We start from the raw sequence: 10,937 nt of genomic DNA on the forward strand, positions 1-10,937 counted from the left end.
AGTGTCACATGAAAATCTCTCTCTCTCTCTCATGAGCAGGACTTGCTTTCAATGGGAAAACAGACAGAAGCCACGGTGGCTTTGAAATCTTACATTTCTGCATGCTTTCAGCAGCAATTTAATTTGTGCTCTTAGCACTTATGCTGCGATGGGTGGGTTTGGAAATGGATAGATGGACAACTTAACTGCCTTCACATTGAAAGTGCAGCATGCTTTGGGTAAAGAGAACAAAAGAGAATGCAATTATGTATGCAAAATGCTACTGCGTTGCACGCCTAGTATATTTGAGCAAATGGCCAGGTATGTGGTTCATATGCAAGCTCAGTTATGGGAACTGTGCATCTGACTCTTTGAAAATGAGATCTCAGGAAAAGGAGACATCTGCAGGCTTATGACGTATGGCAAGTAGGAAAAACCCTGGCAGAAATATTCTCCCAACTTTAGACATCCCCAACTTTGATGCTGCTCACTATTGGTCAACACCCTCCTTTCGTGGATGGAGATTTATTATTCAAGCTGCAAGGAAAAGAAGCTCCATTCAATAGGACCCATAGCCTCAAGTGACGACATATGGCCACTCACTTTGCATCTCATTTTCACTAGATTCCAATCCAGTCTGAGGAGGTCAGAACATCATGAAGGTCAAACTAGTGATTGAGGAACTGTCACATTAAAAAAAAAAGGACATTAAAGGACTTTGGTGACAAAAATAGTGTAATGAAATCTGTTTTATTCACTTACAGGAGATTCAACAGAAACCATGTGGCTCAGCTTTGGTACTTGGTCAAATGTGTTTATTTTGGCCTGTCTGCGTATCAGATCAAATGTGGTTATCCGAATCGGGTCCTAGGCAACTTTCTGACAAAGAGTTACAATTTCGTAAACCTTTTCCTATTCCAAGGGTAAGCAGAGAGGGGATGTTCAGTTTTTATAATAGAGGCTAAAAACCATGGGCCAAGTCCTAGTCTCATTAAAGCCAATGATACAATCCTCACTCAATTCAGAGGGACCAGTATTTAGCTCTGTGACTGGTCTGGTGACTGTTCTTTTTTGGGGTATGTGTGATTTATGGCAAGTATATCAGAAATTAAGCTCAAGCCCTAAGTTTGCACTGTAGAGGAAAGGAGAGCAGGGTCTAAATGCCATAATTTGACTCTTGAGTACAACCCACACTTCTTGTTGCTGTAGCTTAGTGTTTCCCCTAGCCTGATTGCTACTTTTCTACATAATCGCTCAATAAACTTTTCAGACAAATCATCTCATTCCTGGCAGTCTCCCCTTAGCTAGATCCTCTCGGATTGCCTAGAATAGCTGCTTATTCCTCCAGCATGGGTCTCTGGAATGTACGTGCTGTGATCCAGTATCAAGAGGCAAGGAACTATTAGCAGAATTCAATGTAAATATTGTATAAATCACCCTGAAATAGCATGGTTGTGAGATGAGCCTAACTGAAAGTTAAATAGACTAAGTAAATATAGACTAAATATATTCCATGCCTGGAATTGCCACTGGAATGGATCCAGACAGGAAATATGTTGATACACAGTCTTGTGGCAGAGATATTAAAAAGCCATTGGCCAGTTTGGTCATATTTGGGATGAATTTTATGTACTCAATGCATTTTTAAATACATGCTGAGTTACATATTATTAACCTAAAAAACCCTATGGAAAAAATACTCATTTCCCATATGAGCTAACATTGCATGGAACAATCTGTGGGTTTTGTATAAATGAAGAGGCTCTGAAAGGAACTTTAAGGGAGAAATCTCTCTCCTGCATACTTGTGGCCTAGTTTTCAAGCATTGGCCTCCAGTGGGCCATGCACTGCAGTTTTGAGTGCTATTACCTGCCAACTCAGGGGATAGAAACAATGATTTGTGCACAAAGACACACACCCTCAGGATCAGTGGATGTTCCATGAATAAACTCCATCTCTTACATCTGCAGGTGAGAGAATCTATCAGTTGGGGGCAGAAACTATACTTCTCTGTACAGCATCCAGCACAGTGAGACGCCATTCTTGGGTAGTCTTTTGTACACTGGTGCTGACATCTGAGAAGGTGCACACAGGTATTTGCACAGGAACAACAGGAGGCCAAGTCAAAGCCCCACTGGAAATTTGGCTTTTAAAAAAGATCTTCCAAATTTGAATAATTCCCTAGTGGGTGAATAGGTTTATAGGAACTGCCAGATGGGATCAGATGAATGATCCATCCAGTCCAGTACCCTGCCGATAGTGGCCAGTACCAGATGCCTCAGACTCCCATAATGGACAATTGTGGGATAATTTGCCCATAAGAGAAGTTTCTTCCTACCCCCAAGAGTTAGCATTTGGCTTCTGCCCTGAAGCATGAAGGTTTCTGTGATTTCTGAAATCTCTGGCCACTCTGTACAATCTCAGTACTATACAACTACACACTGGAAACTGTTTTTCAGGAGCTGATAAAGGAAAAGTCCCTCAAAATCAAGGAAGATTGTGCCAAAGAAAAAGATTTCAATAAGTGCCTGAAAATTATCTGCTAGGACTCCAGGCTCTGGTATTTAACAAAGATGTCACTCTAAAAGGTTAATAACATTCTTTCTTTCTTCAACTGGTAGGTTTCGTATGGTGCCTTTCCTTACCGAGCTGAGAGCTGTCATGGACTGGGTTTGGACTGACACCACACTGAGTCTTTCCAGCTGGATCTGTGTGGAGGATTTATATGCAAATATTTTCATTATGAAATGCCTGAGAGAGTCTGAGAAGGCAAGTGATTCCAGTTAGAGAATTTTATGAGACGGGATTGTACAACAGACGTTTGTGAGGCCAGTTTAGGCTGGGGGTTGGGGGGAAATAATGCACCCTTCAGAAAAAACTGGACTTGGGAAGATAGAGAGATTTATGTTTGAGCAGAACCTTCCCTTGTTCACTGTGCACCGCAATGCTGCAGATAAACGGAGATGTCCATAGCATTCTGACTGTATAGTTAAACAAGGCAGCCGTAATTACGCACTCAGCAATGTCTCAGGCATAGACCTGTTTTACTCAGAGTGGGGATTTTGGTGGGGACTCCAAGATTACGGGATGTTTTGCCTTTAGTCAAATAGACACTAGAGATGGGAGTTTGGTTTTCGCCTAGCAGTACATCACCATTCCAGTACCACTTCAGCATCAGCATTGGTCTGAGCCCACCTGCGGGATCTTCTATGTTATCAAAAGCTACTTTTGCACTTACAGAATAGTCACTGTGGGTGGCATCCTGGCCCCACTGAAGTCAGTGTCCAAACTCCTTTTGACTTCAATGGAGCCAGGATTTCACTCTCTCTGTAAGATGAGGGGAAGAATTCCTTGCCCGCATCTAAAAAAGACTCTCCCTTAAAGGGGTTTCCAGCTATAGACAGTGCTTCCTTATTTATAAGTACAATTCATATCTCATGGTGGGGATGAGGGAATATATTAAAAGTCACACAAGTTAGAGCTGGAAAAGAACTATTCGGAGGTCTGCTCCACCCCTCTGGCCCATGCAGGACTGTTCCCTACAGTACATTTTGTAGAATTTTGTCCAGTCTAATTTTAGCTCCTCTAAGCAATGGGGCTTCCACCAGTTGTTTTGGAATCAAACCTGGGAGCCAGCTCCATCTCAGATTTGTCCTTGATATCTGAATCCTATGTTCTGCCGCCAGCTGCTGCTGCTTTCTGTAGAGACCAGCACCCTTTCAATGGAAGGAGCTGCGGGGACATCTCGTTTCTACCAAGACTTTAGGCTCCTGGCCCTTCTTCCTCTAGATGCTGCTTCCTAGCCCTGTAGCTTTTTACAGCCTTGCCCCACTCTATTTCACTAGTGCTGTTTCCTCAAAGAGCTACTCAGTCCTGAGAGGGAGCAATGGGCTACCTCTAAGAACATCATATAGACATTATACTGATAATTTCTACTGAATTATAAGTGTGTACAGAGCATTTCAACCCCAACCCTCACAAATAAAATAATGAGCATTTACAGCATCTTAAAAACATTGTAATTTTTAAATAGTTCATTAAAAGTGAATAGATAAGTTAGAAGTGGAATAACTCACTTGAGGTTGTGTGTTTGCCAGTCAGTCTACACATGTCGTGTGTGGGGTGTGTGTGCGCGCGCGCTGATTGAGTAATCTGCCACCCAGTGTGCATGCAAAACAGTTGGGTTATTTTCCAAATGTTCTCATTATCTCATAGCCTCAAAATGGTCACCAAGTTCCTTTCTGCCTGGTTTCCCTGCCATGCTACAATTGCATCATGCTCAATTATATCTTTTTCTTTGCAGAAATATCCTCAGCCTTCTGGCCAGAAGAAAAAAATGATTGTGAAGTATGGAATAGGAGGCTGCATTGTCTTTATATTGGTCTGCATCGTGTGGTTCCCACTGCTTCTTATGTCACTGGTTAAATCTGTGGCAGGAGTAACCAATCAGCCCCTGGATGTCTCAGTCAAAATTACCATTAGCGGTTATGAGGTAAGGGTTATGAGAGCTTCTCGGCTCTCTGAGCTGTGGTGCAAGTGAAGTATTCTTACAGGAGCGTCACTGACACACACACGTGAGCTAAGTGGATTTACACTAGGGCCAGGATCTTTTCACCTTTATTGTTCACTGGTGTGCACATGGCCCATGCTGGGGCGATTGAAGGTTACTGTCACCGGAAGGCTGCTCAGTGCCCTGTGTGAAATGGCAGTGGAAACAAAAGAAAAGGGAAAGGTATTAAGAAGAAAGAAAAGGGGAGGTGGCAAATTCTATTTGGTTTCATGCTCATACCAATGGTATGGATTTTCCCTGTATTGTGACAATGCCTGGAGGCACAGGGGTCCCAGGCTGCACTGAGAATGCCAAATCTGTGATTTGCCCTCTTTTTCTTGCCTAGTCATTATTCACCATGAGCGCTCAGCAGCGGAATCTGATCCCTTTCTCTCCAGCAGCATATAACGAGCTGGCTAATCAATATGCCCTTCACCCGGTAAGTGTCACTCGAACAGCTCGTTTCCTCAGAGAGCCCAGATTCCCTCCAGTCATCCCTCAGTGTTAGCGCTGCTCGGTTAGAGTTCTCCAGCAGGTGCCCAGTGCTTTGGTGGGCGTATCTTCCCTTTCCTGGGGTGAGCCCTTCATAAAACTGCAGTGATTTTTTTAGCCCAAGTCTTGTCTACAGAGGGATTTCAGCAGGGCTTAGAAGTCCTGGCACATGCTGGCAGGGTGACTCAGCAGAAACAAATCACAGATGTGGTCAGCAAAGGTCTTTCCTCAAGGGGGAATGTTTGCAACTTAAAGTCAAAGCAAAAAATAAACTCACCAAATATTTCCCCAGGCTAGAGCCTGACAGTCCCTAAAGTAACTCCTCTCCTCACTGCCTTAAGTGGCCAATTTATAGCCCTTCCCCATAGCACCTGTGCAAGGGGGGAGGGAACACTGAGCTGATATTAACCCCTTGCTCACCAAGAACCAGGTAGTGCCCCTGCACCCTGTCACACCTGGTTTAAATCTGGCTGCAGGTTAAACTGATTTCTAACCCTACTCTAGTGTACACCCCTGCTTCTATTAGGGTTAGTGGGCCAGATCCTCAGTCCAGTTATGGCCCGTGTTACACTCAGGAAGTGCAAAGGAGCCATACTTCAGCTCCAACTGCCCAGCAGGGGAATTTCCCTGCTGGAGGAGAGTCCCTATCAGCACATCAGGTCCTATCCTCCCAGCCAAGGGCAGAAGGGGGCATGGACGGGAGGGGGGAAGGTGAGGGGAGATGGCAAAGCTCTATTCCATTATGCCAGTCTTTCCTGGCAGCAGCTTTGTGAGGGCTGTTCCATGGTGACCCCATTCCTGTCCCTCCTGGAGTTCTGGGAGCTTGGCCGTGAGGCAGGATTGGGCACTAGGTTTTTGAGCAGTGTCTCACACAGCCTGGCCCTGCTCTCAGCAGTTGAGCGACCTGAGTTAAACTCCGCAGTTTGGCCGCTGTTAATAAGTCGTTTCAAATGTGTTGGTTCCCTGTTGCAAAGCCTGTGTAGATGAGGCCCTAACGAGAAGCCAACAGGTTCCTGTCTTGATGTTTTACCCCTTCTATCCCTTCCCAAGTCTGCCATGCAGTTTATAGTGAACTACAGCCCAGAGGACATCATCACTGCTAAAATAAAGAGCAATGCTAGCTTGCTGTGGAGCATCAGTCCCGCCAGCCGAGAGGCCATGATGGACGAGCTCTCCAGCTCAACTGCCGTCTACATCAACTTTCACTGGACAATTCTCAGGTAAATGCAGCATCGTGGTTAACACTGCAATCGATTAAAAAGGACGCAGCTCAAGTTCTGTATTTATTTTAAAAGCACTTTTCTGAGGAGTTACAAGTCAGTTTTAATTACATCAATTAATGAACTACGTAGCGGTTATACTCATTAATTCAGACATCACTATGGTTAGCCTGCTGGGGTGCTGAGATCACTGCCAGTCATGCTGACCAATGCTGTCACATTGTTTCCTGAGCTTCCCCTGCCTTATACAGAGTGTGAGCTCTTTGGGGCAGGGACCATCTTTGTGTTCTGTGTTTGTACAGCACCTAGCACCAAGGGGTCCTGGTCCATGACGGGGGCTCTTAGGAGCTACCACAATACAAATACATAATAATAATAATAATTAGTTAATTAATGGCTTCCATTCAGGGATCTCAAAGCCCATTACAAACATTCATTCATGACTTGAACCTCACACCTACCTCCACCGAGAGGCTGGTGTAATTATCCTCTGCAGTACTTTGTGTTGCAGCTTCACCTCCAACATGTCTCCTTCCAAAGGGGCTTGCAAAGGACCCTCATAAGACAGCCCACAGCTGTCTTATAGAGTGCCTGCACCAGAGGAATTCTTTCCTCACCAGTTAAGTGTCTTTTACAGCCCCTGTACACAGCAGCGCATCTGGCCCACAGCGGGAAGAAGAATCCCTCCCAGTAAGTCTTATCTTGAACTGCATTTGTGTACCACATCTGAATATACCTCGCTTGATTTCCTTTGGGCAGGAATGCTTCTCTGGTGAAGAATGTGGAAGCGTCTGGCAAGCACACAGTGCGGTACGAAGAGAAGGAGATAAGAGAACAAATTGTTCAAATGCTAAATGGGACCAGGAAAGAGCCAATGTCAGTATTTTTCTTCTGTTCGAGCCGTGTTTTCAAACTGCGCCATGGCAAAGAATTGTTGTTGGTGAACGCAGTAGAGGGGATTGTTCACATATTAAATGGGAGGGTCATTCCTTTTACAAACATTAGAACCACGCTGTGTTAGGACTTCTTCCTGTTTGATGACAAGGAAGGGCAGGGGTGTTATAGTCACTCCTAGAAGTATTTTAGCTCCCATTTATGGTCAACCTTTTCTAAAATACATTGCATATCAACACTGGTGTCTGTACAGCCCTAGAGACTGAAGCCCTGGATTCCACAAAGCAGTTACAACCCAGGCAGCAGCTGCCCTGCATACATGCCTGGAGGGATCATCTCTGTGGTTTTGGGTTGGTTGGTTTCCAGAGCCCAGTCGACCCCGGGACTCTTTCCTGAGGCTGCCAAAAATGGGCAACTAATGAGGAAGACTGGAAGGATGATCTGGTTGTTAGGGTGCTAGCCTAGAACTCCAGAGATCTAGGTTCAATTCCTGACTTTGCCACAGACTTCCTGCAGGACCTTGGGCAGGTCACTCAGATGTAGATGCACAAAGTTATTTAGACACCTAACTCCTGTTGATTTCAATAGGGGGTTAGGCATCTAAATACCTTTGAGGGTCTAGGCCTCATTTTCCCATCTGTATAATGGGGATAATGTCACTGCCCGACCTCACAAGGGCCTTGTGAGATTAAATATGTTAATAATTTGAGGTGCTCACATACTATAGCAATGGGGGGGCAATACAGGTACCTTAGCTAGTTTCTCTGATATGCTCCTTGAGAGCTAGATAGGCTCTACCTGTTAACAGATATGGGTGGGAGTTGCAAAGTTCAGATTCACTCTGGGGGGTTGGTCCAAGCACATTTCTAAGTGGTAACGATCCAGAAGATTAATGCATAGCACTGAAGTATTTGATAACTCCAAGGCAATTTTTGACTTCCACTTGTTTCTAGACTGCTTCCCGGCGTGGTACCAAGATACCTCAGGGCTACTGCTGGAGCAGAAGCTAGAACTGCACATCGCTTGCAAGTTGGTAAGCAGTTGCAATAAAGGTTTTGGTCTCAGGGTTCCTTGGTGGAAACCGAAGTGGTACCCACTGTGGGCTAAGAGGGGAAATATTGTGAGCCTCACACACATTTCCAAGGATCTCAAAGATTCTGCACCAAACAACTGGCTGAAATGGAAATATTCCCCCAGGAACAAATTCTCATAAATTTGTGAGCACATCAGTTTTTACATGTGCAAAGCAGATCCACTGCACTGCTCTACAGAGTGGATTCTCTGCTCTGAAGAGGAGTCCTTGGAGAAGGAAAGAGCATGCAGGGAAGGGAAGCATAGTACTGAAAGGTATCAGACATGTAGGGAAAAAGCTCCTAACTTTATCTTTGCATTTGGGAACCAGCTCATTCTCAGAAACCACAAGACGTAGACAAAATGGCTTTCTTCCGAAATATAACCATAAAACTACAGCAGCTGGCCCTCAACTCGTCTTCCGGCCAAGTTACTGAGTGGTGGGTTATTGAAGAGTGGAATCCTGCGTGCTCTGGTAATGCTTGCAGCAAGAATATGGAGCTTATCATCTACAATGACAAAGTCAGCCCTTCCAGTCTGGGATTCCTGGCAGGCTACGGGTAAGGATGGCATGCTACGCTACAAAAAATACTCCCCATTGCTCTTCCTAGGTGGGGGAAGACTTTATTTGGGTTTATTAGGTAGTTATTTAGTCTTGGCATTTTCCTACACAACCAGGCAGAATATAGATCTATTCTGCCGGCTTGTGTATTGTATTTGACAGGTTGGTTCTTTCATAATTTTTCAATATTTTGTATTTGGTTTCTATCCTTCCTTGGTCAGGTATGGCTCCAAAGCTGGGCCTGTCAAACCTGACTCAGGCACTGGACTGAAAGATCGGCCCCCAGCTGGGTTATTAGCAACTGAAATGGAAGTGTAGGGTTATCACCCACCAGCTTTGACCTTTGATTACTCCGCTTTGACCCTGCTGTAGTCAATGACGTTGCACAAGCGTAACTGAGAGCAGAATTTAGCCTGCTGTGCACAAAACTGCCTGCAGGCTAACGTTTGATCCAAGTCAGTCCAAGTGTTGCAAAGTGCTACAGCTTTCAAAATTTGCGGTGATTCTGAGGGGAAAATAGTCACATCAAGCAATTCCATTTCCGTGTCCCCCACAGTAGATTTTATGCACCACCTAGCAATTTACTGAAGTCCTAGGTCTGTGTTCCGAAAGGGCTTGAAGGCACCGGGTGCTTTATTCTCCTTCAAAATCATGAACAAATTCCTGGGGTTTTGCCAGTGAGGAGTCCTTATGTCCCTTTTTAGTTTATCTAAAAATCACACGCCTTTCAGTAAAACCAAATGTGAAAACAAAGGAGGAAAAAAAGTCCCCTTCCCAGTGCACTAGGCTGGGAGCTACTTTGGACCCAGTTTCCAATCCCTGGGTTAGGAGATTATCAGACTAGAAATAAAAGCAGAAATGTAATAGTGAAGGTAATTAGCCATCGGCACACCTTAGTTAAGGAGGTGGTGATTTAAAGAATTCATGTGATGGAAAATCCAAGATTGGATTTCTTTTTAAGAAGACATGCTGAAGCTCAACAAGTTAGGGTTTAAGGCAGACAGCACCAGAGGAGGTAATTCTATGGCCTGTGTTATGCAGGAAATCAGAATAACTGATCACAATGGTCTCTCCTTCTGGCCTATTAATCTACCTTAATCTGCACCGGTAGTCTCACTGAAATCAGTGGAAGCCTGTATAACTATTCAAGGTAAGGATGGCAAAGTTGGGCCCCTTGGGAAAAGCTAAATTGCACATTAATGAATGGATACCTGAATAGCTTATTATAGACATTTATGCACAACTCCTATAGAGTGGGCGGATAGCATGACCATATCAGGGTACAGATATGGTGCCTTGTTTTGCCCAGTTCTGATCAACTCTGTACTCCCTTCTCCTCAGCATCGTTGGCCTTTACATGTCTGTTGTTCTCGTCATTGGGAAGTTTATCCGAGAGTTCTTCAATGGCATCTCTCGTTCAATAATGTTTGAAGAGCTGCCCAACGTGGACCGCATCCTGAAACTCTGCACGGACATCTTCCTGGTGAGGGAGATTGGGGAGCTGGAGTTGGAGGAACAACTCTTTGCCAAACTCATCTTTTTGTACAGATCGCCTGAAACTATGATCATGTGGACCAGAGAATCAAAGGAACAATGACAGGACAAAGGTTTGTTTAGTGAAGATCAGGCTTAGGAAGCAAGCTATTGTCATGGGCTGCTTTAGAAGCAAATTTAACATTCAGGAACGGGAGATGCTACGAGCGTCTCCTCTCCATTGGCATATTTTCACCTTAAGCTTTTCCACACGTTCCTCACCAAAATGTATCATGTTTAGGCAGTAAGTGTACTTTTCAGGCCAGTGACTTCCCCTTGCTCAATCAGAGAAGACCTAGTATTGATCCCCTACACACTTCATCCCACAATCATGGATGCAAAAAGCTCCGCCCAAGTCCACCTGATTTTATCTGCAAAGCAGCTAAAAACTTCCTCACAGCAGGAGGGGTTCTAATCAGCCTCCAAGCAACTGCTGAGCGCCATTAATGGCTGAAGATAAATTATAGGGAGGAAATTTTCATAGGGCTAATTTACAAGAGTCCAGGTTCAAATGTAAGATTTTAAAGAAACACTTAAAGGAGTGCTCTGACATGGGTGATGAGGCTTCCAGTGCTCATTGGACAAAATGCACAGACTCAAGGTGTGCAAACATTCCAGTTTAGAAAATAAAAACAAA

At 44.5% G+C, this 10,937-nt stretch overlaps 1 protein-coding gene across 1 annotated transcript in view; it reads left to right on the forward strand.

Annotated features, from left to right (window-relative positions):
• LOC117885992 (piezo-type mechanosensitive ion channel component 2-like) overlaps positions 1-10,717 on the forward strand; it is a 59,446-nt gene extending 48,729 nt beyond the window's left edge. The window contains exons 40-48 of the mRNA XM_034787599.1: positions 744-902; positions 2,601-2,748; positions 4,283-4,471; positions 4,875-4,967; positions 6,071-6,240; positions 7,000-7,116; positions 8,088-8,167; positions 8,537-8,765; positions 10,109-10,717. Coding sequence (XP_034643490.1) covers positions 744-902; positions 2,601-2,748; positions 4,283-4,471; positions 4,875-4,967; positions 6,071-6,240; positions 7,000-7,116; positions 8,088-8,167; positions 8,537-8,765; positions 10,109-10,364 — 1,441 coding nt within the window. The 3' untranslated portion in view covers positions 10,365-10,717. The remainder of the gene's footprint in view (positions 1-743; positions 903-2,600; positions 2,749-4,282; positions 4,472-4,874; positions 4,968-6,070; positions 6,241-6,999; positions 7,117-8,087; positions 8,168-8,536; positions 8,766-10,108) is intronic.
• Positions 10,718-10,937: the final 220 nt, after the last annotated feature.

This window comes from Trachemys scripta, chromosome 12 (assembly GCF_013100865.1).
Source record: "Trachemys scripta elegans isolate TJP31775 chromosome 12, CAS_Tse_1.0, whole genome shotgun sequence".
Classification (NCBI taxonomy): Eukaryota; Metazoa; Chordata; order Testudines; family Emydidae; genus Trachemys; species Trachemys scripta.